Source organism: Cnephaeus nilssonii (assembly GCF_951640355.1).
Source record: "Cnephaeus nilssonii genome assembly, chromosome: 20".
In the NCBI taxonomy this organism is placed as follows: Eukaryota; Metazoa; Chordata; class Mammalia; order Chiroptera; family Vespertilionidae; genus Cnephaeus; species Cnephaeus nilssonii.
This window is the reverse complement of record NC_137091.1, coordinates 36,964,702-36,989,477: the sequence shown is the minus strand read 5'-3', so window position 1 is coordinate 36,989,477 and position 24,776 is coordinate 36,964,702. Positions and strand designations below refer to the sequence as shown.

The window sequence follows — 24,776 nt, the reverse complement described above, 5'->3', positions numbered from 1 at the left end:
TACTGGCCCGCTCCCGGGGCGACTTGGTGGTGTACACCGAGTAGGCGTTATACTCGTTCAGCTGAGGTTCCAGAAACGCCACAGGCATGGCCGCTGCCAGGCGGGCCAGGCACTCCCCGAGGGCTGGCCGTAGCCTGAAAGAGGGCGCTCCTTAGCTCCCATGTCCTCCGCCTGGACCTGGGTCCCAGCCCCAGCCTCCACAGAAGTGACTCTCCCCAGAACCCTTTGGAACAGAGTGCTGCTCACCAGCGGGCACAGATGTGACCCTTTTCTCAGGCTTCCTGAATGCCCTCTTGTCCCACCTGTGATCTTGGCTCAGGAGAGCCCACATGAGCACTGCTAGAGCCCGCCCAGTGCCCCCAGTGTGCTATGGCTCCCGTGTGCTCCCCTCGTTTCTGCAAGCCCCTCGTCAGGGCAAGCTTGTTCCTCAGCGGACAACAACCTGGCATCTGGGCCAGCAAGAGCCTGGTCATCCCCCAACCCACCCCCCCACTCCACCCCCAGCGTGGAGGCCTCCACTTCCTTTGCTAGCCTTCACCTGAGTGCCCTCATGTGGTCACCTTGGGGAACTGCATCTGCCACAAAGTGCTGCTGTTGATCTCCCCTGCTTTTCACTCACCCCCATCTTCTCTTGCGCCCTCCCCTCCCTGAGCCCCCAGAGTGCTCATTCCAGCCCCAAACTATGATTGTTCCTCCTTACTTTTCCACGTAAGAGTTTCTGGTTGTTCCCAGAGAGTAGATGCTGCACAGTGTTCGGTAGCAGGAGACCTGGACGTCATCCACTGAGAGAGAGAGAACAAGGGTGGAGGATGTGCCCACCACACCAGTGCCCCACCCCCCTCCCTTGTATCCAAATGGAGGGTAAGAGCAGGGGCTGGAGAGCTGCCTGCCGTTTACTAGTTTTGTGACTTGAGCAAATACCACTTTCTTGGCCTGTTTTCCTATCTGTAAAATGGGGATAATTATAGTATCTTCCTCATGGGGGTTATTGTGAGGATAAAACCAGTTAATACTTGGAAAGCAATTAAAACAAGGCACACAGCAGGCACTCAGTAGGAAAGGACTCATGGATCTCTTTGATGATAGTGATGGATACCCTCCAGAAAAATGCAAACACACATGCAATCCTGGCTAGAATTTTAGGTTAGCCACACATCCTCTTTGGAAGGTTGGGTTAAGAATCTCATAAGTTCACAAATGTCACAAGGCAAAAAGAGGGCGGGGGGGGGGGCTGTCCTAGATTGAAAAGAGACTACAAAGCCGTGAGAGAAACATCACTGGATTCTGAATTTTAAAAAAAAAAAATCTAAGGCATTTTGAGGGTAATAGGGAAACTTAGATATAGTCAGTTTGGGGGTGACTCTGACATGTGGTTACATGAGAGAAGGTTCTTGCTTAGGAGATACAAGCTGAATGTTCAGGGGTGGGGTGTCACTATGTGTGCAACTCACATCCAAAAGCTCAGGAAAGTCTGCAGATCCTCTCACCCATAAAGTAAAAGGTAAAGCAAACGGGGCAAGTTCTTCACAATTTTCTCCTGTTTACTTTTCTGTATATTATTAAAATTTCCAAGTAAAATGGGAATCCCCATCCAAGTGCTACTTTTCTTACTGGGGTTTTTAAAACATGTTTTATTGATTTTAGAGATACAGGAATGGAGAGGGAGATAGAAACATTGATGAGAGAGAAACATCAACATTGACTGATTGGCTCTCCCCTGCTGGGGATCGAGCCCCTTGGTAGAATAAACATGGCAGACACTGCTAACTGACTCCCAGCACCTGCTCTTACCTGCTTTCTGTACTTCTCTTCTTCCTAGACCTCCAGTATTTAGCTCTACACATGACCTCCGAGAATAAAGGCTACTTTCCCAGCTTCCTTTGCAAAAACATGGGCCACATGCTACGTTCTGGCCGATGGGCCTGATGTAAGCAGGAGTGATGTGGAACACTTGTAGGCTGTTCCTTTAAAATAATTGAGGTGCCCTCCTCTTTGCTTGCTCTCCTCTCCTACCGGCTAGAATAAGGATGTAATGGTGTGCTATCTTGGACCATGTGGATAAAGGCAATATTTCAGAGATAGCAGAGCAACAAAATGAAGGGAACCTGGGATCCTGACATTGTGGTCCACTTACAAGAGACTGTTACACAGGACAAAAATATAATTCCATCTTGCTTAAGCTACGCGATGTGGGCTCTTTTGATAGAGCAGCTGAAGTCATCCTAATTAACTCACTCTGTTTCCTACTAATTTACTGAATGCACACGTGGCTTATGGCAATAAATCCACTCAACAAATACACATTTAAACACCTGATCTTTCTATTGGGCACACGGGGACGGGTGATGTTGGCTGGACTGCCCCCCCTCCCCCGCCCTTAGGGTCAGGAGTCCTTACGGATGACATCATCTCCAAACTGGTGCTGGGCGATGTGCTGGAAGAGGGTGGTGAGGACGGGCAGCAGGGCCACGGTGGTGTAGGTGAGGTTCTGGCCCACACCCTTCACCTGCGTGCGCGCCTGTGACACCTTGCCTAGCCTCAGGTTCTCTACCATCTTCTCGATGTCCTCGGAGGCACTCTCAAAGAAGGAACGGAGGCCAGCCTTCACGATCTCGGGGCCTGACTTCATCACCGTCCTAGGAGGGAAGTGGGGGCACCCCAGTTCTAGCGTATGAGAGTTTAGATTTCAGGGGATCTAGGCATGGGCACCATGACCTGTGGCCCTACCTGGCATCCAGGGAGCGTGCCAGGATGTGAAGACAGTTGACGACAGCTGGGGCATCCGTCCCTGAGGGATGAAGACGAGCTTGGATGAAGGAAGGACTACAGTACAGTACCTCCATCTACATCCACCCCAAGTGATCTCTCCGCACCCCTACCCAGACTCCCACAGGCTGCTGTTCTTCCCCATCCAGGCCCTGACCCTCTCCCATCCGGGCCTTGACCCCTCAGGCCTTCACTCTCTGGCGATGAGCCTGTTTTCCCTGTCCTGGCCCGTGGGCTCCATGAGGGCAGGGTCCAGGACTGTTCCAGTCACTGCCCCCAGGTCTGCCTAGTCCATGTAGGGTCCAGGGGAAGAATACAGTCAAGGTTGTTCAAATTAAGGCATGAACCTGGGCCATACTTGTCCAGGGTGGGGTTGGTAATGAGGGGGAAAGAGGGAAGATTACGAAGAAGGGCTTAGGGAGCAAAGTTACTTACCGAAGAGAGAGACTCGGTGACGAACAAGAGCAGCAAGCTTGCAGAAGAGGCTAATGACAGAGAAAGAAGGACAGGGGAAACAGGGTGCAAAGGCTCCGAGGGACGGGGGCAGTGATGACACAGTTAGAGGCGGCAGGCATAGGGAGACAGGGACAGAAGACAGAGCCAGGGGAGATGGGATGATGGGGGAGAAAAAAGAAGAAGACAAGGAGGGGTGGGGAGGGGCGGAGGTGAGTAAGCTTGAAAGGAACTGGCAATAACGGGCATGTTGGGGCCGAGTGGGGCGACTGGTCAGCCTTTCTGACAGGACAACAAATTCGTCCCAGTTTGCCTGAAAGGCCCATGTCCTGGGAAACACCTCGGTCTCGGGCACAACAGGACAGTCGGCCACCCTGCCCTTCAGTTGCCTCTGCAGGTAGAGGTAGTCAGTGCCCGGCCCCCAGGACAGAGCCCCTAAGGTCCAAGGGAGGAGTATAAGGTCCAGGGTTACAATGCTGGGAGGTCACGGGGCTGGGTCAGAGGTCACAGGGCAGCCCACCTGGTGATCATTTCCTTCTCCTTATTGGAGGCGTGGCCACCACTGCCCAGCACTTTGGCCGGTGTGGACAAGAAATACAGGCAGTGGTTGGTGAAGTACTGGTTGATCAAAGGGAGCAGGATCTGAAGAGGGGGGGGGGGCGGGGAAGAGATGAGTGTGACTGAGTGAAGGGTGGGGAGAGTTCCCAGCCTCCTCCAGCTTCTGAGCCCACCTCTCACCTTGGCAAAGAACTTAATCTCCTGTTCGTGCGGGGACTTCTCTACTCGTCCACTGCTGACCACAGCCTCTGTGGGGGGAGGTGGGGCGCAAAAAGGGGTCATGGTGGATTCAAGGCTAGCGAACTCAGGGTGTTCTGATGGGGCAGCGTTAGGAGAGGATGGGAGATAAATTCTTCACGTGAAGTCACCTTGTTGGCTCTGAAATAAAACTCTCTCTCCTCCCTTTCATCTGCTGCCCTAACTCCTTGATCAAACCCTTCTTGAGGCTGAGAATGGGCAGGGCCATGGAACATCCCCCTCCTCCTCTCCTATCACAAGCCCTTTTCTTCCTGAACGTCAATACCTGACACTGAGTAAATTTGAAATAAACGAAACAAGAGGTCAATATTGTTCATTTTAAAATGGAAATCAATTTCAGACGTAATAATAATGGTGACAATGATAATTAATGCTATTAAAGTAATAATGCCGACCCTAATTATCAGAGACTTGCTATTTCTTGGCACCGTGAGAAACATCCTTGTGCCATCTCCTCCCGCCCTGGAGGTCTGTGTACAGCACGTTCTCACTTAACGTCCTCGTCAGGTCCTTGGAAACCGCCACTTTAAGCAAAGCAATGCATCAGGGCACCGATTGGACCCCAGGCTAATGGACATAAACAAGGGTTAAGTTCCTATGGCATATTCCTCATCACCAAACTTCTAAGTAAAGGCCCCAAACACTTCCAATATTAAACTTTGAAATAAATGTGAGCTCTACATACATTTAAGAAATCACTCTGCCGAAACCGGTTTGGCTCAGTGGATAGAGCGTCGGCCTGCGGACTCAAGGGTCCCAGGTTCGATTCCGGTCAAGGGCATGTACCTTGGTTGCGGGCACATCCCCAGTAGGGAGTGTGCAGGAGGCAGCTGATCGATGTTTCTCTCTCATTGATGTTTCTAACTCTCTATCCCTCTCCCTTCCTCTCTGTAAGAAATCAATAAAATATATTTTAAAAAAAGAAATCACTCCATGAGCTGCCCCTGTCACGTCTCTGACCCCGTTTCCTCTCACGGTCACTCTGCTGCAGCCAAACAGGCCTGATATTCCTGGCAGGGACGCCCCAGAGTCTTTGCACTGGCTGTCGCCCTGCCTGGAATACTCTCCCCCGATGTGCACACGGCCCCCTCCCCACTTCCTTCAAGGTCTTCGGGACTCTTCCCCTTTGCTCACGCCTTAGCTGGCTCCATGGCAGTCTTCCCCCCATAACATCAAGCGCCTTCTAACACACGAAGTGAGTCAGTTATTTCTGACGTTAATTGTCTGAATCCAGGACAGGGATCTTTGTCTGTCTTGCTCACTGTGTGGTCTCAACACCTAGAACACTGTCTGGCGCAGTAATTATGGGAGGGAGGGAGGAGACGTGCGTGACCTGGCTCCCAGGTAGGGCGGGCATCGGGGAGGGACTTCTCCGCACCCAGGTGGGCGATAAACTCCTGGGAAATGTCCATCCAGCGGAGCAGCTGCTGCAGGAAGCCAAAGGCGAACCGTTTCTCAATGGAAGATGTATCCAGCTCCATGTCCTTAAGGCCTCTGCGTGGATGGGCGGAGGAAAGGATCAGCTTAGACCCAGAATGCCCTGTTTCCCTTCCTTCTCCAGCTCCGACTCTGCTCCTCCAGGCCTTGCTTCTTCGAGTTTCTGCCTCACCCCAGGTCCCTGGAGTTTCCCGCTCCTTCCCTGGACTAGAGCCGCTTCTTATCCCAAGTCCCACCCTCTTAACACCCCCCCTGGCTCCACCCCATTTGCCAAGCTCCACCCTCTTAGCTTTCTCCCCCCTCTCTGGTCCCGCCTCTGCTCTCCAGACCCCGCCCTCTTAGCCTCCTCCCTTTTTGGCCCTGTTTCCCCTACACTGGCCTGTTCTCCCAGCTGCTGCCCAGTGGGTTCTGCCTCTCTTGCCCACTGTTCTCAGGTCTGGCTCCCAGCCCACGCACCTGGTGACTGCATAGCCATTCATCTGCAGGAACTTCAGCAGCTCCTGGGCCTTCTCTCGATCTCGTGCCTTCTCCTTGGCAGTGAGAGTGTCGTAGGGGACCAGCAGAGGGTGGGTCCCACCACCTGGCGTGGCCAAGACCAGAAATCAGGGGGCCGGGAGGGACCCAGGCCACTCTCATTTGAAGTGGTTCCTGCAGTTGAAGGCTCATACAATTACTAGAGGCCAGATGTTCGAAATTCGTGCACGGGTAGGGTCCCTAGGCCTGGCCAGCGGTCAGGGCCGATCGGTGGGGCGATTGAGTGGCCCCGCTGGCATCTGCCTTGGTTGGCCTGGGGCCTGCAGGCTGGGAGCAGCTCCTGCATTGAGCCTCTGCCCCCTGGTGGTCAGTGCACATCATAGTGACCGGTAGTTCGGTCGATTTGCATATTAGGCTTTTATTATATAGGATAGTAATGAAGACAGAGATAAAAATAACCAAATCACTGCTTTTGGGTGTTCTTCACATCCTCACCACAACCCTAAGGTAGTAAATGCTGTTATCCCCACTGTACAAACACAGAAACAAGGTTCAGGGGGGGTGAAAGCAATTGCGGAAGATGAAAGTCACACAGCTCTAACACAGGCCCTTACGATCCAGAGCCTATGGCTAGGGGACTGTGGAGAAAGAGGATCTGGGCAGAGGCGGATGGGTCCCCTCACCCTTGGCCTCCAGCTCCTGCTTCTTCTTCCGCCCCCACGTGTTGTGGTAATTTTCGGCCAGCTGTTCTGCCATAGCCTGGGTGTGGATGCGGAGAGTCAAGGCCCAGATTCAGAGGATGTCCTCCCCGACCCAAACAGACAGCTCCACACCCCAAAAGAAAAGATGAGGGGTCTCACCTGCAGCTCCCGGGACAGGGTAACTCCGCTGAGGTCGGGTGGTTGGGGGTTGTAGCCTTCTCTCGGATCATAGGTCTGGGAGGACAAGGGAGAAATGGGGGACTTGGTGGGTTAGCAGGGAGCCCATGCCCCAACCCAATCTAATCCCCCTCACCCGGCCCTAGACCCCTGCTCTGCACCCTCTCTTTAAGGCCCTGCCTCTAAGCCACCCCCTCCTTTCTACTTTGCTATCTCCTTTCCTGGGTCTTCTCCAGCACCCCATTGCAGGCGTTCTTCCTTCCCCTACTCCATCTCCTGCCTGGCCCCACCCTCTCCTGGCCCTGCCCCTTATTCTAGCCACTCACCACCCCCTCAATGCCCGGCCCTCCACCCCGGTCCAGCCTCCACCTGGGCACTTTGGGAGATCTTCCTTGTTTTTTTCTTCTCCGTCTTCTCCTCTTCACCCTCCCTCGCTTTCTCTATGGTCCATTCCCAGGCAATCATGGCCTTCAGGGACTCCTTGATGGGCCAGCGATAAATCTCTTTGTCCTGGGGTTGACAGGAGAAAACGGAGTTGGTGGAATGGGGTGAGAGGGAAGTGGAGGTAAGAGGCCCCAGCTTAGCTTCCCTGGCTTCCAGAGTCCCGAGAAGGGGAAAGCCCCCAGCACGTGGCTAGGAAGTGGTCCAGTTGAATTTGAACCTAGGTCTCTTCCCTGCTCTGTAACAGAGCTTTCCAAACACACTGGCATTGTCCCATCTTACACAGGAGACTCAGAGAAGTTAAGGGTGGTCAAGGAATCAAACCCAGTCTCTCCGACTCTTCCAGAAGGAACCCTAGGAGTCCTGGGTTTAGGGGAGGCAGCCAAGTTCGAGGAAAGGCACAGTCCATGGAGAGGGATCCAGCGAGATCCAAGCCTCTGAAGCAGACTCACTCCTCCCTGGACCTCCAAACTTAGAGGTTTCATTTTGGACCCCCGACACTGGGCCCCAAGGCTTGGTCACCTTCTCTGAAAAGGTCTTATATGGCCTCAGCATGGGGTGGGTCTTCAGCTCCTCATCGACGTTCTCCCCATAGGACCAGTTATTCTGGATCTGGAGGTGAAAAGGGATGGGTGGAGGCAGTGTTACCACACAGCTGAGGGTAGGGGCAAGATGAGGGGGTGGACGGCAGCTTGGGGGACACAGAGAGGAAACCCTGGAGGGACTGAGGGCTTCAGAGGAGATTGTGGGTCTCAGGAAGGGTTAAGGGTCTCAGAGAAGCTGGTGTCTCGAGGCAGGGGTAGGAGCTCCTGGGACGGGGAGGACCCCGACGCCAACCTTGTCGAAGGCCCACTTCTCATGTGTGTACTCGGCGAACTTGTTAATGAAGGAGTCCAGCTTCTCTGGGATGATCACACTGTGAGAGGGGACAGGGTCAGCAGGTGTTGGGGCTGGCCCTTCCTCCCATCGCTGACAGTCACGTCCTGCTGCTCTTTGCCCCAGGCCCCACCCTCTCCTTCCACGAGGCCTCACTTGAGGGTCTCCACAGGCCGAGGATCAAAGTTGCCTTCAGCATCCACCGTGGCCTTTTTCTCCGCCTTGGACGAGTACGAGGCGTCCACGTAGTCGGGGGGCAGGGCCCCGGCGATGGCACACAGACACGGCATAGCTATGCGGTACAGCTCTTGGTCGTACTTCTAGGGATGCCAAGGACAGGGGTGTCACTGCAGGCCTGGCTGAGCCTGCAGTTCCCGGAGCCCCAGGACCTCAATCTTATCCCTGCCATCAGTAACCCTCCTCCTTGGGCCCACAAACATGAATTACGGTCCCTCTTCCTAAAACCCAAGCCTCAGTCCCATCTGGACCCTCCAGCCCTCCTATGTAACCTTCTCCAAGCCCCCAAATGAGAGGTCCACCCCATCTTCCGTGACACCCAAACCAGAGGTCCAACTCCTGGATTCTCTCGGATCCAAAGAACCTCCCTCCCTGAACCCTACAGTTGGAGATTTCATCCTCAACTTTGGACTCCACCCCCTCCAAACAGGTGCTGTTCAGGGTCCCCAGGTGCCCGGACCTTGTGTGCCAGAGAATCAAAGATGCCCCAGAAGAGTTTCCTTGTGAGGTGCAGCTCTTCCTCTGAAGTGATGCCAAAGTTGGCCCAGCCCGTGGGCAGGCAGTAGTACTTCCAACAGCGCTCATAGTGGTTGGTAAGGAGCTGGAGGGGAGCAAGGAAGAGGCAAGCAAATGAGGGGGCGGAAGCAGTTGGCAGGCAAATGAAGTCCCGGGAGGCCCAGGGCTGCCAGTGCTTTTACATGTGGAAGGAGGTGTGGGTTATGTAAATTGTGCTAATGAGGGGAATGGTATGCTTATTGGGGAGTGGTCCTGGACAGTTTATTACACAAATTTAGCATTCTAATTTTGAGTCAGGATGGGCATTAAAGCAGAGCTGGATTTGTCCGGTGTTGTTTTACCCAAAGAATCCATGAGTAGCATTATGAGTAAATGGACACACGGATGCAGTGGTTTGCTCTTATGTAAATTATCACGTGGAATAGAAACATTATCAGCAGCACTCCAAACAAATGTAATTTGTATGGTAATTGGGAAGAGGGCCTCCACATTTAATATGCAAATTTAAAATAGGGGCTAATTTAGATGTATTATGCAAAATAGTCAAGAGATCTGAGTTGGAGGTATCTCCTTATGAAAACTAGCATGGAGGCCGGCCGCATGGCTCAGTGGTTGAGCATCGACCTGTGAACCAGGAGGTCATGTTTTGATTCCCGGTCAGGGCACATGCCCAGGTTGCAGGCTCAATCCCCAGTGTGGGGCATACAGGAGGCAGCCGATCAATGATTCTCTCTCATCATTGATGTTTCTCTCTCTCTCTCCCTCTTCCTTCCTCTTTGAAATCAATAAAAATATATATTTTTTAAAAACTAGCATGGAAATAGAAAATAATAGGAAAGACAGTGTGAAAAGATTCAAAATAGCTGTGGAACTGTTTATTAAAATAAATGTACTCATTTGAATAATAGAAGCCTGATGGTCTGGGCGTAAGAATAAGCATGCTAATTAGGCAAAGTGGTGTGCCCCATGCAAATATATGTTAATTTATGTGCGGGTTGGCTCAATGTTAGGGAAATTAAACTTTAATTAGAGAGTGTTAGAGGCACCAATGGCACAAAGTGAATATTCCGGGAACCCCCGTATGCAAATGAAAATGCTAAAGAATGGCTTCATATTTGCAGTTTAACTGGCCTGGGGGCGGGGGGTGCTGATACAAATGAGCCCCCGAGTCCGAGTGCAGAGCAAGCGGTGGGCGGGGCATGGAAGTGAGCGAGCTAAAGAGCGGCTGCCCTCACCTTGAGCGGCATCTTGGCGAACTCATTAAGAATGGGCACGTCGAACACCAGGCGCCGCAGCAGGTGCTGCAGCATGGACGGGCGGATGTACCTGGGAGGACATGCAGCGGGCGGTGGGCTCTCACCTGGAAGCCCACCCCACCCCTCGCCCCGCCCCGCCCCGCCCGGGCCGCCTACTTGCAGAGCGCCATGAGGCAGTCCTCGATGACGTCGCGCTGCGCTTTGGTGAGGGAGCGGCCGCGGGACAGGCGGTACACGGTGTGCAGCATGGAGTCCACCATGATGGCGCGGTGCTCGGTTCCCGCAAAGAGCGGCGCACACTTGGTGATGAGCGGCAGCACCGCCAGGCACAGGTACCTGTTCAGCGCCAGCGCCATCTCCGTGGTGCTGAACGTGGCCTGGGGCGCAGAGAGGGGACTTCAGTCCTCTGGGGCTCCTGGGGTTGCCCTGGCACCCGCGCCGGACAACTCTGAGCAAAGGACCCAGGCTTCTGATCTTCCCTCCAAACCTGCCCCTCCGAGTCTCTCCTCTCTTACAGAAGTGCAGGAGCCAATTTGAATCCTCATTACCCAGACTAGACACTGTTCTGCAGTTTCCACCTTCGGCATGTTTGTTTCCTCTAACCCCACCTTTTTTTCCTGTGATATTTTCATGCAACACCCAGCCTATACCATTTTATTCCAAAATACTTAAATATGTATCTCCATTCAGACAAGAAGTTCTGTTTAACATTCTATGCCGCCATTATCACACCTCACAGAATTAACAATTTTCCTTCCTACCTAATAAAATGGTAATATGTAAATTACCATCACTCCGCTACGCCCACGATTGGGCCAGCGGGAGGCGCAGGGGGCGGGACTCGGGGTGGCCGGGGTAGCCGATTGGGCCAGCGGGACGCTGAGCTCACGTCGCCAGCGGTGGCGCCATGGCTGTGCTTCGGAACAGAAGGGGCCTCTGGGGCAGCGAGCTCACATCCCGCTGGGGACCATCAAAAGTGGGGGAGCTGGGTGCCTGTCTGCTGGTGCACCAGGCCTTTCGGAAGCCTCCGCTGAGCCAGAGGCTTCCGAAAGGCCTGGTGCACCAGCAGACAGGCACCCAGCTCCCCCGCGATCGAAAGCATAAGCGTGTAGGGGACCCTACACGTGCATGATTCAATCATGCATTGGGCCTCTAGTATATAATAAAAGGGTAGAAGGCTAATTGACCCTCACAGTGGAACTACTGGTCGCTATGACGCGCACTGACCACCAGGGGGGCAGACGCTCAATGCAGGAGCTGCCCCCTGGTGGTCAGTGCGCTCCCACAGGGGCAGCTCCACTCAGCCACAAACCCGGCTGAAAGCTTGAGTGCAGTGGTGGTGGCAGGAGCCTCTCTTGCCTCCTCGGCAGCTCTAAGGATGTCCCACTAACTGCTTAGGCCCGCTCCCCCCAGGGCTCCTGGGCTGCCAGGGGGATGTCTGATTGCCAGCTTACGCCCAGTCCCCCAGGGAGCGGGCCTAAGCCAGCAGGTGGACACCCCCCGAGGGGTCCTGGACTGCGAGAGGGCGCAGGCCGTGTTGAAGGACCCCCCGGGTGCACAATTTTCGTGCACCAGGCCTCTAGTGTCTTCATATTCATGATCAGCTTACTCCAACTGTCTCAAAAGTTGCTTTGCATTTAGCTGAGATTGTTTGGATCAGGCCCCAGGAAGGTCAACATACTATGTTTAGCTGACAGGTCTCAGGTCTTTTCATCTGCAGCGGTCTCTTTCCTCCCCACCCCTTTAAAGCTGTTTATTTGCTGAAGTAACTGGGTCATTAGTCCAGTGGAATTTCCTACATGTTGGCTTTGGCTGGTCGCTTCCTGGTGGTGTCAGTTAACTTGTTCCTTTGCCCCAGTATTTCTGACAAGCTAATGGTTATAGATTCAAACTCCTGTGTTTCTCTTCCCAATTAATGGCTAAGAGTTATTTCTCCCATCTTAAGAAGAGCCTTTTTATGACCAAGGTCACCCCTCCAGCACATCGCCATTTCTCTGCCTTCTTTGTTACCGACTTGTGTAAAGACGTCAACACTCATTGTCCCCCATACCTCCCCTCCCAGGCTGCTTAAACTCTCTCCAGAAAGGCTTTTGCCCCATCACCTTGTTCAAACTGTCCAGGACACCAGTAACCTCCATCTGGCCAAACCAGTGGTCAGTTCTCAGTCCTCATCGTACTTGACCTTGCCACCTGTTATTAGTACTGTTGTTGTGCACAGGTCTTTGTGTCTCCGTGGTGCTGAACCATGTCTGAGAACGATTATTTCTTATAACCCGAGGTGTTGGAGATTTCCACCCTGTCCCTTTCCCAGAATTCAGTTTTTCCTGGTTTTGTCTTCTATCTCGATGGTGGGGGAGGGAGGGTCAGGATAGCTACACCATTTCAGAACACACGATTGCCACCCTGGAAGTAGGGAGGTTGGCCAGGCTGCTCACCGTGTCCAGTGAGGCGGCTGCCCTCATGTCGGGCAAGAACCCCACGTCCAGCACATGCAGCAAGAAGTCCTGGTTCTCGATGCCATACACACGGTCCAGGAAGAGCACCATGGATGCCTTGTGGTCTGGCACAAAGGACGCAGACATCTTTGGCTGTACCAGAGCCCCATCTGTGGACAAGGACACAGAGAGGGTCAGAGATGCCCTTCAGACCCACCCTCCCCAGCATTACCCCCTTGCTGAGTCCCGCCCCCTCACACCTTTGCCCAGGGTGGGGATCTGCAGTGGGAGGCTGATGATGCCCACGAGGTCATCCAGGGGCACAAGGGAGCGCAGGATGGCACGGATCCGCAGGGCCTCACCCTTGCCGGCTTGGATTAGCTGGAGGGGGGAAGGGGAGCATATCGTTGGGAAGCCCATGACCCATTTGGCCATTACCCCACTCTGTCCCTTCCTGATGCACTGGAGCAGAAATCCTTCTCATGGGGATGACTCAGGGGTCAGGGAGACACAGCCCTGACCCCAGCCGGTGTGTCTCCACTTCAGCCTTGACTACCCCATGTTCTCACTACCTGGTCTCCCCCCGACTGGACAGGGAGCTCTGGGAAAGTGAGATCTGGGGCCATGTTGGTCACTGGTGTGTCCCCAGCATTGCCTAACTCAGGACCAATGTTGAACGCCTGAATGAAGAGGTTTAAGGCCATGCATGCCCCTCGGTCTTTGGTTCTCACATGCATCTCTGGTGCACAGCGTCCAAGAAGATCAATCAAGGCAGCATAGAAGGACATGATGGCATGTCCCAGGTGCACCCGGTTTTCCTCAGGGGGCTCCTCCCCAAAGCTGCAGGAGAAGGAAGGTGGCGTTGGGGAGGCAGCAAGGGGCACAGGAGGGCAGGTGGTTCGGTTGAGGAGGGGGGCGGGAAACTCACTGCTCACGCCTTCGGTCCCTGCGGACACCGGGGCCGTCCCTCGCAGGGTCCTCAGAGATGCGGATGGCCTCTTCGATGGCAGCCAGCAGCCCCGAGCCTCCCTCGCCCCGCAGGGCCGGCCCAAAGCACTCGGGCTTGCGGATGAGCAGCCGCACCACCACGTTAGCGTTCTCCTCCACACTCTCACCTGGTGGCTCGGGTGGGGTCAGGAGGCCTTGTGAGCCCAGGGTCCCTCCCCGGGTAGCCTTGGACCCTGCACCTCAAGAGTTCATGCCCAGACCCTGCCTCCTGCCCATGGCAGGCCTGTAGCTCAAGACGTGAGCCACACCTGAGGGAGACTTTGGCCAGTGACCCCCATCTCCACCTCCACCACCACCACCACCACCACCACCACCACCACCACCACCACCGGCCTCACCATTGACGAAGACAGCAAAACGCAGGAAGTCCAGGTAGCGCTCCCCGCCGCAGGGGTTCCAGCCGATGTCTGGGTACCCTTTGGCCAGGAGCATGGGGCAACTCTGGAGGCCACAGCCAGCCAGGTAGGACACCACCTGGGGGCAGAGGAGGGCTCAGCCAGAGGCCAGACCCACACTACCGTCCTCCCCAAGGCTCAGGTCCCTGCCAATCCCTGGTGCTCTGCACTCCCATTATCTCCGGAACCCTCTGCAAACAATAGCTCTCATCCTCTGCCCTAAATTCCCACCTGCCACCAGTGGGGCCTCCACCCAGGGCTCCCTGCTACCCCCAAGTCTGTCCCCTACACTCAGTCAGAGGGACCCTGTAAACACCTGAATCAGGTCATGTCCCTCTCCTGCTCAGAATGCTCTGGTAGTGCATTACACGTGGTAAACGCCAGAACCCTCATTGCGGTCCACCAGACCCTCCACGCGACCTCCCCGCAGCACCTCCTGCCCTCACCTCCCACCGCTCACCCCTCTCTCCTTCTGCTCCCAACCACCACAGTTCTTCAAAATCATGAGGTTCACTACTGCCTCGTGACCTTTGCACTGGCTGTTCGCCTGCCTGGAATGCTCTTTCCCCGGATGTCTACAGGGCTCCTCACCTGCTTCAGAGTTTCACCTGAATGTCACTGTCTCAGGGAGGCTTTCTCTGATCACTCTTGTTTAAACTTGGACACCCTTCTGACACTCGATATTTTTTCTCTCCTGCTTACTTTTTTCTCTCTTCAACACTTATCACTAGCTAATATACCGTGTCTTTTACTTATTCATCTTGTTTATTATCCACCCTCCCAACTAGAACAAAGACAGGGATTTCTGTCTCAATCACTGTCAGACCCCTGCTGCCCTGCACATAGTAGGTGCTCAATAAACGTCTGTTAAATAACATAATAGTGGATAACGGTTATTGAGTATTTACTGTTCTGTAAATGCTTTCACAGGTTAACTCACTTAGTCCTCTGATCAGCTCTATAACGCTGTTTTAATTATATTCATTCTGCAGATGAGGAGACAGAGGCTTGGAGAATTTAGGGCATTTGTCCAAGGCCATGCAGCAAGGGAGTGGGGAGAGTTAAATCTAAGTGTCTGAACTCAGAGCGCTTCAGTGCTACACCCAGAAGCAGGGGCACCGAGGGCCCAGAAATGGACCGAGGCCACACGGCTGGGAAGGGTGGAGCGTGGATCTGCCCTCAGCTCCACGAATGAGTGACTGGGGGGTCCTGTTCTTTTCTTGAAAATTATTCCCCTTTTGATTTGATCCTGGGCCATCCAAGCCCCTCATAATGGGTCCTGAATCAGCAGGCGCCCCCCAGGGTCCAGGCCTCCTCCCTCCACACCTTCTCCAAGTCCTGCTCCTGCAGCGCCAAGGCCAGCTCATTGTTGTCAATGACAGAGGCCGCTGCCACGTCCAGGGGTGTGGAGCCCTGCATGCCTGTGGGGGCGAGAGACTGTGAGAATGCGTTGTGGAGGTGCTTAGCCACCTGTCTCCTGCCTTTCTTACCTCCTCCGGGAAGCCCTCCGTGACCACCCCTTTCCAGCCTGGGTTGGGTGCCTCTTCTGTCCTGTGCTTCCCCATCCAAGGTCTGACCACTCTGGGCTGTTGCTGTCGGGGATGGGTCTGCCTTCCCTGATGCACTAGGAGCCGCATGAGGGCCAGGCCCAGGGCTGTCTGAGTGTCCCCAGCACTGCTCATCACAGGGTCAGACCAAGGGCAGCTGAGAGTCAGTGTCTACTGAATGAATGAGTAAGCCATTGGAGAGTGACGGGGCCCCCCTGGATGGACTGCCAGGAGTGAGCTCTGGGAGGCATCACCGAGCCCGGGGGTTCTCACCCAGGCCAATGCCACTGTTCTCTAGCAGGTAGCTCAGGTGGTCAAACATGGAGCGCTGGTTCTGCCTGCTAATGCGGCAGAAGTAGCAGAGGAAGCGGCAGCAACTTGTCACCATCTTGGGGAAGCGGATCTCCTGGGGTGGGCAGGGTGGGCCAGTGGTCAGTGCCTGCCTCCCGTGGCCCCTGCCCCTGAGCTCCCCAGCCCATGCAGGACCCTTACCTTGGATTCGCCACCTCCAAGGACATTCACCATGACCTCCATCACTGTTTCATGCATGCCCAGTGCCCTCATCAGATTCGGGTGTTGGTAGAAAACCTTGTTGTTCATGATGTTCCTGTGGACAAATGTAGTTCTTAGGTGGGGCCCAAGTCCAGGGAGAGCCCCCAGACTCTTGGGGGAGTCATCACCAAGTGGGCTCCCCTAGGGAGGAGACCTTTGTCACATTGCCCATTGTGTCCTCAAGTGCCTAGAAATGGCCTCGCACACAGTAGGTGCTCAATAAATATTTGCTGAGTGAGTGAATGAGACACTTGACACTGAGTGCTCAATACTATTATTATTATTACTAGAGGCCCAGTGCACGAAATTTGTGCACTTGGGGGGGGGGTCCCCTCAGCCTGGATGTCCGACTGACGGCTTAGGCCAGCTCCCTCTGGGAGGCAGAAGAGGTTCCCACCACTGCCGCTGCGCTCACCAGCCATAAGCCCAGCTTCTGGCTGAGTGGCACACCTCCCTGTGGGAGTGCATTGACCACCTAGGGGGAGCTCCTGCACTGAGCGTCTGCCCCCTGGTGGTCAGTGCACATCATAGCGACCGGTCGTTTTGCCGTTCGATTTGCATATTAGTCTTTTATTATATAGGATTGCTACTGCTACAAGCAAGAGCTCACTAAAGCTGCACAGGGACTCTACAAGGTGGGCACACCTCTTCCCCATTTGAGATGAGGAAACTGAAGCTCCATCGGGGTGGACTTTGTGCCAAGAGTCAGTCACAGGTGAGTAGGAGCTGTTATCCCAGGGGTAGGTGGAGCGGTAAGGGGAAGGGACATTATCTAGGGAGATGGGCTAGTTGCCAGAACAATGTATCACCCTGAGGATAGGGCAGAGGTGGAGGAAGGAGACATTATCGTATCCAGAGGACGTGGCCCAGGGGACAAGCTCCCCTCCCTTCCCCTGGGACTTGCAAAGTCAAGAGGGGGCGGTGCCTCACCCGATGCTCTGGATCATGAGGTTCTCTTCCTGGGGACCCATCTGCACAATGAGCAGCGAGCGGATCTGGCCGAGGCACTCCAGCAGGCTCATGGTATCCACCATGGAGGATGGCGAGATGGTGTATGCCCGGGGCAGGGCGCGCAGCAGCTCCCCGAGTCCATCGTACTGACGGTGCAGGAGGCTGAACATGGCCCGGACCAGCTCGGGGCTCTGCACGAAGTCCTCTTGGGCCCAACGCACCACTGTGTGAGACACCAGCTCCTGCAGCGACTCTGGGAAGGAGACACTGGGTCAGTACACATGGCCTGACCAGGGCTTTGAGCCCAAACAAGGTAAAAGGGGCCCTTCTTTCCAGTGGCTTCTCAGTTACTAGCTGCCTGCCCCAAGAGGCAGGAGTGCCCGGATTCTGGCAGATTTTTGCTATTGCCCTAAGACTCTGTCTGTTCTCTTCACCCTAGTACCCCTTCCATAACGACCACCTACAAATTTCAAAAGGAAAAAAGATGAAATCGCTAGAGAACACCGGAGCACTATTCTGAGCTTTTCACTATGCACCTCTGAGAGCCCAGGCCTCAGTTCTGCGTGTTCTATAAAAATACTGCCAACCTGTCATCACAAGAGTCAAAAGGCACAAAGAAAAACGGGGAACATTTCAGTATCATTTGAAAATAATGTCAAAACAACTCCTTTATTTTCCCTGGGGGTCTCCCTAGTCCTCGCCTCTCCTACAGCCAGCATCCATTTATCTCTCTGTCCCTCTTTCTCTCCCAACCCGTTTTCTTCCCAGCATTTCTGGAAGAGAAGACGGATGTCTCCTGTGTTAAAAGAAACCTCCAGGCGCTGGCATTAAATGATGGTGTCAATTCATGACCTGTGATGTGTTCATCTTACCTTCCTTCCACACTCTGGCCCATCACTTCTGACCTCATCGCCTGCCCCCCTCCCCCTACTCATTTTGCACAAGCCACACTTGGCCTCTAAACATACCAAGCATGTTTCTGCCTCAGGCCCTTTGCACTGGCTGTTCTCTCTGTACCAATTAATCTTCCCCAGACCTTTGCACACCTCATTCCCCCAGTTCAACCCCTCCATCTTAGTCCCTCTCTCTTCTTTCACTCAACTTTCTTCTTCTTCTTAACACCGATGGCCACCTGACAGTATGGCGTATATATGTATCTGTCATAATATTCTAAACTCCTTGCAGGTGGCGACTTTGACTCTTCCCCCTAATATATTGCCCAGCCCTGCCAACATTGCCTGGCCCAGAGTTGGCCAATAATAGTTTGCTATATGTTGTAGAATAAACCCTATAAAACATCAATGATTCTGCCTTTGTGAGATGGGGTTAATACATAGTTTGCATAATGAGCCATTGGCCCAACATTTATCATAACTGCTTTTCTAATCCCTCAGCATGGCAATCATTTCACCAAAAAAAGAAAAGAAAAACAAAGAAAAGCCACAAGGACATGGAAGCCACGGTGGTGCAGGAGTTGCCATGTATGGATGTGAGTCTCTTCTCTGGGAGGGCCATAGACCACCCTGGTCCAATACACACTGTGCAGCCCCAACATTTGGAGGTCTACATGTCCACAGGCAGCCCCACTCCAGCATGCCTGCCCTTTCACCTCGCCCTCCATTCCTCCTCTCTAATATCCATTTACCCTTCCCTTGTGCTACTCCTCATAAGCTGTCTTGAACCCAGAGCTGGGTTCCCCAAGCACAGGGCTGCCTGCCCCACCTCAGCCCCCTCCCTAATGGCCCGGTTCTCACGGGGTTTGCTCTCCTCAGCAGGCAGCTCCTCCTCAGGTTTCTCCTCCTTCTTCTTCACCAGCCGCACTTTCTCCAACAGGCTCATCAGGCGGCTGCCCAGGGTGACCTCTTCCTCTGGTTCCTCCTCCTTCCCCTCCAGCTGAATTCCTGGAGGTGGTCAAGGACGAAGGGAGTGTCACTCACCTGCTTGCTATTCGTATACTTAACCATTCACTTTTTCATTCCTTCATCTGTGCATTCATTCATGCATGCATTCATGTTTTTTTTCCCCATTTATTTATTTATATGTCCACATGTTTTTCATTTATTCATTCTTTGAAGCCGTTGTCTTTTAAACCAGCTACTGTAAATATGTTCACAGAGCTAAAGGAAACCATGTCTGAAGTTTTTATTTTTTAATATATTTTTATTGATTTCAGAGAGGAAGGGAGAAGGAAAGAGAGATAGAAACATCAATGAGAGAGAATCATTGATCGGCTGCCTCCTGCACGCCCCCTACTGGGGATCGAGCCTGCAACCTGGGCATGTGCCCTTCACTGGAATCGAACCTGGGACCCTTCAGTCCGCAAGCCGACGCTCTATCCACTGTGCCAAACCAGCTAGGGCATGTCTGAAGTATTAAAGAGAAGTATGATGACAATGACTCATCAAATAGAGAATATTAATAATGAGGTATGTAATATAAAAAAAAATAACCACATAGAAATTCTGGAGTTGGAAAGTACAAGAACAATTTTAAAAATCACTAGAGAGGATGAGCACATTTTTTAAAAAAACAGGTTAATAGACTTAAATATATATATATATATATATATAAATATATTGATTTCAGAGAGGAAGGGAGAGGGAGAGAGAGATAGAAACATCAATGATGAGAGAGAATCATTGATCGACTGCCTCCTGCATGCCCTTTACTGGGGATTGAGCCTGCAACCTGGGCATGTGCCTTTGACTGGAATCGAACCCAGGACCCTTTATTCTGCAGGCCAACACTCTATCCACTGAGCCAAACCAGCTAGGGCTATGACCACATATATGAGCTGGCAAGAGAAAGAATCAGTGAACTTGAAGATAGGACAATAGAGATTATCTAGTCTGAAAAACAGAAAAATAATGAAGAAAAAAACAACAGAAGCTTAGACCTGTAGGACACCATCCAGTGTATCAATATATGCATAATGGGAGTCCCAGAATAAAAGCAGAAAAAGGGTCAGAAAAAATATTTGGAGAAATATGACCAAAAGGTTCCAAATTTGATGAAAAATATTAATCTGCACATCCAAGAAATTAAACTCCAGCCCTAGTCGGTTTGGCTCAGTGGATAGAGCACCGACCTGTGAATTGAAAGGTCCCAGATTCGATTCTGGTCAGGGGCACATGCCAGGGTTGTGGGCTCGATCCCCAGTGGGGGACTTGCAGGAGGCAGCCAATCCATTATTCTCTCTCATCATGGATGTTTCTGTCTCTCTCTCCCTCTTCCTTCCTTTTTGAAATCAATAAAAATATATTTTTAAAAAAAGAAATTAAACTCCAAGTAGGATAAACTCAAAGAGCTCCACACCTAGACACATCATACTCAAACTTTTTAAAGGCAAAGGTAAAAAGAAAAATTTTAAAGCCAGCCAGAGAAAAACAATACATTATAAGGAAATCTCAGCAAGATTGTCAGCTGACTTCTCATCAGGGACAATGAAGGTCATCCATCCATCTTTCCAGTCAGCCATCTCTCCACTCTCATCCTTCTGCCAATAGCCATTCATCCATATACACATCCACCCAAATACCTATATAAACATAGCCTTCCTCTCATCATCTATCTATTCACAAATACATCTATTCATTCATTCATTCATTCATTCATTCATTCAACCAACCAACAGTTACATAGTACAACACTATAGATGTTTAAGATCAGAAATCTTAGGGTAACTTCAGGAGAGGTCTCAAGGAAAAGTTTGGGAGGAAGGTTCTCTGATCCCTTCTTACCACAGTGTGCCAGCAGGTCTTGATGAAATTTGAGCAAATCCTGTCGAATCTCTTCAGGGAGAGGACAATCTTCCTCTTCCTGACCATCTTTGAAGTGCACTAGCATGTTGATCTAGGAGAAGGTCAAAGGTCAGAATGAGGGTCAGAGACCCCAGAGCAGAAACACTGCGATCAAGGATAAAAGATTCGATTGTGAGTTCCTGTCTAAGGTCATGAGCCAAAGTATAAGTTAATGAAGAATATATGGGAGACTAGACGCTTGTAAAGGGCACTACGAGCGTCTAGTCTCCCATATATTCTTCATTAACTTATACTTTGGCTCATGACCTTAGACAGGAACTCAAATCGAATCTTTTATCCTTGATCACAGTGTTTCTGCTCTGGGGTCAGTCTGGATGACTCAGAGGTCAAGTTCATTCAGAGATAGGTAGGACAGTAAGAGATAAGTATATCAATAGGGTCAGAGATCAAGAAAAAGTTTAGAGGTCAAGTACCATTGGTGATATGAGTAGGGGAGAAGTTGAGGTTGGGGTTTAGACAGTAAGGCCAACCAGGGTCAGGGGTCAGAGGACCTGCTCCTGGGGTGGGGAGCGGAATTCGCGAGTACGTCGGGCCGTCTCAGCTGCAGACATGGTGAAGGCTTTCATGAGGAGGCCATAGCGGTCCCGCTGGTTGGCCTGGAGCCTATCCACGTAGTGCTCTGCGAAGGCTGCCAGGGACTCGACGCGGTGCTGCAGCTCTCGGTCACAGAAATACTCCAGCAGGTGGCACATCTGTGGGAGAACAGCCATGCATTAGGAGGGATGGTGGTTAGACCATCGGGACTTCCTTGAAACTGTTCTTGCTTTCTGTCCTCCTCTCAGGGGCTCTGACCTAGTCCAGCCACCATCATCTCTTGCCTGGATCCGTAAACCAGACTTCTCCATGGTCTCATTTCTCCAATTCATTTCCCACTTGGAAACCAGAGAGATCATTTCAAACCAGCAGCACTTCACTGCTTTGTGCATTTCCACAGCTCCCCACTGCCTCAGAACAAATCCGGACCCAAGCCTCACCACTCTCTCCCACCCCAGATGAATGGAGGCTGGAAAATGAAATAACTGATGGAGGCCCTATGGTCCGGACCACATAGCCCACCTGTAATTTCACAGACTCCGGCAACTTCATCTGGAGAAGCCCCTCCTCCAAGCCTTCTTTTTCCTCTTCTGCTGTCTCCTCTTCCTCTTTCTCCTCATCTTCCTTCTCCTGGGACTCTTCCTCCTCATCCTCCTCCTTTTCCTCTTCATCTTCTTCTTCTTCCTCCTCCTCCTCCTCCTCCTCTTCCTCTTCTTCCTCAGTGAATACTTCAGGCTCAATCATCTTCAATATCTGTTTCACATCCTCATCGCCAAAGACGCCCATCACCTACAGGACAAAGCCTGGGTCCTTCACTGTGGCCCGCAGGGCCCCCGTAAGTAAGTCCCAGCATCATTTCCCAGACCTGCTTTTCCTGCATGTGGCAGGTTCATTCCTGCATTGGCCATACGGCTCCTCTCACAAGCAGGAATGCCATTTCTCTGCCCTGACGTTCATCCTCCTTAAGATCCCCCAAATCCTTATCCTGTGTCCCACCCACATGGTCCAGACCACACAGCTAAATGGGAGCAGCTTCCCCTTCCCAAGCGTCTAGTCTCCCAAGCTTCAGCATCTGTGCCTTTGGAACTGGACACACCCTATACCTGATGGAGGCCCTTATCGCTTCCAGCATTGCCAGTTCTCAATCAACATAAGGGAGATGCCAACAGATGGAAGGAAATTGGGTGGATAAAAGGGAAGAAGAATTGAGAAAGAGAAACATGGATGCATGGGGGGAGAACTGGGTGGCTGAATTAATAGATGGAATAGTAAGGGTTTGAAAGGGAGAAGAAAGATGGATGGGTGGATAAGGAATGGAGAGGTGAAGTTAAAAGTGGAGGAAGAGATGGGAGGTGAAAAGATGACAGGATAAATGACATATGGATAGGTGGGTAGGGGAACGGATTGTCTGATAGATGCATGAGCAAGTAAATGAGTGCATGGGTAAATAGATAAATGGGTAAGTAGTCATGGGGGATGAGGTGGTATGGATGGATGAATTTGTGAATGAAAAGTTGGATGAGTTTGTGGGTAGGCCTGTGGATGAATTATTAGATGGGTATGTGAATGAAAGGGTACACAAAATAAGGGATGAATAGAAGATGGAGATTGGGTGGTTGGATGGATTCATAGGTAGGTGGATGGGTGAAAAATACATATGGATAGACAGATATATGTATGGGTGGACAGGTAGGTGGATAATGAAGAACGGATAAATCTGTGATGGTACATGGATGCATATATGGATGTATGGATGCACCAGTGGAAACAGGATGATAATTAGATGTATGAAAAGGAAGTTAGGTTATTAAGTAAATGGGTAGATAGATAGGTGAATAAATGGCATGGTGAATGAACTGATGTATGAGTGAATAGAATGCTAAGTGAAAAACTAGGATGAAAGCTGGACATATTGACACATGGGTGGATGGATATATGGTTGGAGAATGGAAGAATAAATAGATGTATGAATGGTGGTTGGTTGGGAGAATGAATGGAAATAAGAATTTAATAAATATATGAATAGATGACAGATTAATGAATGGAAGGAAAAGTGAATGAAGGATGAGTAGATAATGGAGGGATAACTTGAAAGGTGGAGGATGTATAGATGGAGAGATGAATGGGCGATTAGATGCATAAATGGAAGGGGAGTTGATGCATGTGTGGACAGATTATTTGGACTGTGGAAGACTGGGGCAGAGGAAAGCAGGAGGAAGCCATTACCAGCAGGGTGGACACAAGCTTGAGCACAGGGACAAACTGGAACTCCACAGAGCCCCCGACAGGGTCGCGTGCGTGCTGCCCACCATCTCGCACTGCCTCCCCCAGCATTCTCAGTGCTTTGTCCCGCAGGGCCTCCAGAGGGATGCTGGGGCTGAGGCGGGCTGGAGCTTCTGCCATCCCAGCAGCTGTCAGGGCAGCCACGAAACAGGGGGGCGAGAAATGGTGTGGAGGTCGCAGGGAGGTGGTGATGCCCACGCCAGGCAAGCCGTGGCGGCGGGGACCATTATCCGCGCCTTTTCCAGGTGGGAAGAGGGTGATGGTTCGGGTCTCAGGCGTGAGGGGCACGATGTACTCGGAGAGCATGGAGCGACGGCTGCGACAGGCACTTTCCAGGTGGATGCTGATGAGGAGGTCGTAGTAGCCAGCGCGCAGAGGGCCAGGCAGGTGCGCGTCCTCCAGGGCGTGCAGCAGCTGCGCCTGGTCCACATGGCTGCACAGGGCATGCGCCACGCGGTTGTTGCCCAGGGCGCACACTGCGCGGTAGAGGCGGAGTGTGTGGGAGTGGAAGCGCTGCAGGTTCAGGCGCTCCGACAGCTCCAGGATGTCCATGCACCTGTGGCAAAGATGAGCCACGGACAGGAACAGAGCAGGCAGAGGAGGTGGGAGACAGAGACACAAACCACAGAGAGGCAAAGAGGTGTGTAGGTGAGTTTTGGCGGCCCCAGCAGGGAATCCCAGTGCTCTGCTGGGCCAAGGTTCTATGGAACTGGGTTTAGGAGTCCCTGAATGGTTCTGGACGTCCCTAAGGGGCCTGGGGGCGCCCTGGGAATGGCTGGCACTCTGGGGTATCCGAGACTCTATGGAGAAGATCTTGTGACTCTGACATGTATCTGGGATCCAGAACCGAGCCTGACCCCCTCCCTCCCAGGGCGGGTCTGAGTATCCTGGTTATGTGTGAGCACCACTAGAATGTAAATGCTACTAGGGTAGGCCATTTCCGTCTGTTTTGGTGTTTTTCTTTTTCTTTCTGTATTCCCCAGCACCTAAACTGGACGTAGCACATAATAGGTGCTCAATAAGTATTTGTTGACTGAATAAATGGCTGTGTCTGGCCCCTGGGGATGGGTGTGAGCCCACTGGGCTATACATGAGCATTA

At 52.3% G+C, this 24,776-nt stretch overlaps 1 protein-coding gene across 1 annotated transcript in view; it reads right to left on the bottom strand.

The window, feature by feature from the left end:
• Positions 1-24,776, bottom strand: part of RYR1 (ryanodine receptor 1) — a 124,190-nt gene that overhangs the window by 58,446 nt on the left and 40,968 nt on the right. The window contains exons 34-65 of the mRNA XM_079800423.1: positions 23,620-24,232; positions 21,916-22,182; positions 21,351-21,551; positions 20,779-20,890; positions 18,793-18,939; positions 17,018-17,291; positions 16,028-16,142; positions 15,809-15,941; positions 15,315-15,409; positions 13,932-14,067; positions 13,514-13,700; positions 13,317-13,425; positions 12,846-12,966; positions 12,586-12,755; positions 10,307-10,527; positions 10,130-10,220; positions 8,839-8,979; positions 8,298-8,461; positions 8,103-8,181; positions 7,788-7,877; positions 7,194-7,334; positions 6,807-6,881; positions 6,630-6,705; positions 5,929-6,052; positions 5,414-5,529; positions 3,958-4,025; positions 3,740-3,861; positions 3,202-3,251; positions 2,728-2,788; positions 2,398-2,636; positions 701-782; positions 4-134 (exon numbers count right to left, since the gene is read on the bottom strand). Of these exons, the coding sequence (XP_079656549.1) occupies positions 4-134; positions 701-782; positions 2,398-2,636; positions 2,728-2,788; positions 3,202-3,251; positions 3,740-3,861; positions 3,958-4,025; positions 5,414-5,529; positions 5,929-6,052; positions 6,630-6,705; positions 6,807-6,881; positions 7,194-7,334; positions 7,788-7,877; positions 8,103-8,181; positions 8,298-8,461; positions 8,839-8,979; positions 10,130-10,220; positions 10,307-10,527; positions 12,586-12,755; positions 12,846-12,966; positions 13,317-13,425; positions 13,514-13,700; positions 13,932-14,067; positions 15,315-15,409; positions 15,809-15,941; positions 16,028-16,142; positions 17,018-17,291; positions 18,793-18,939; positions 20,779-20,890; positions 21,351-21,551; positions 21,916-22,182; positions 23,620-24,232 (4,751 nt within the window). The remainder of the gene's footprint in view (positions 1-3; positions 135-700; positions 783-2,397; positions 2,637-2,727; positions 2,789-3,201; positions 3,252-3,739; positions 3,862-3,957; positions 4,026-5,413; positions 5,530-5,928; positions 6,053-6,629; positions 6,706-6,806; positions 6,882-7,193; positions 7,335-7,787; positions 7,878-8,102; positions 8,182-8,297; positions 8,462-8,838; positions 8,980-10,129; positions 10,221-10,306; positions 10,528-12,585; positions 12,756-12,845; positions 12,967-13,316; positions 13,426-13,513; positions 13,701-13,931; positions 14,068-15,314; positions 15,410-15,808; positions 15,942-16,027; positions 16,143-17,017; positions 17,292-18,792; positions 18,940-20,778; positions 20,891-21,350; positions 21,552-21,915; positions 22,183-23,619; positions 24,233-24,776) is intronic.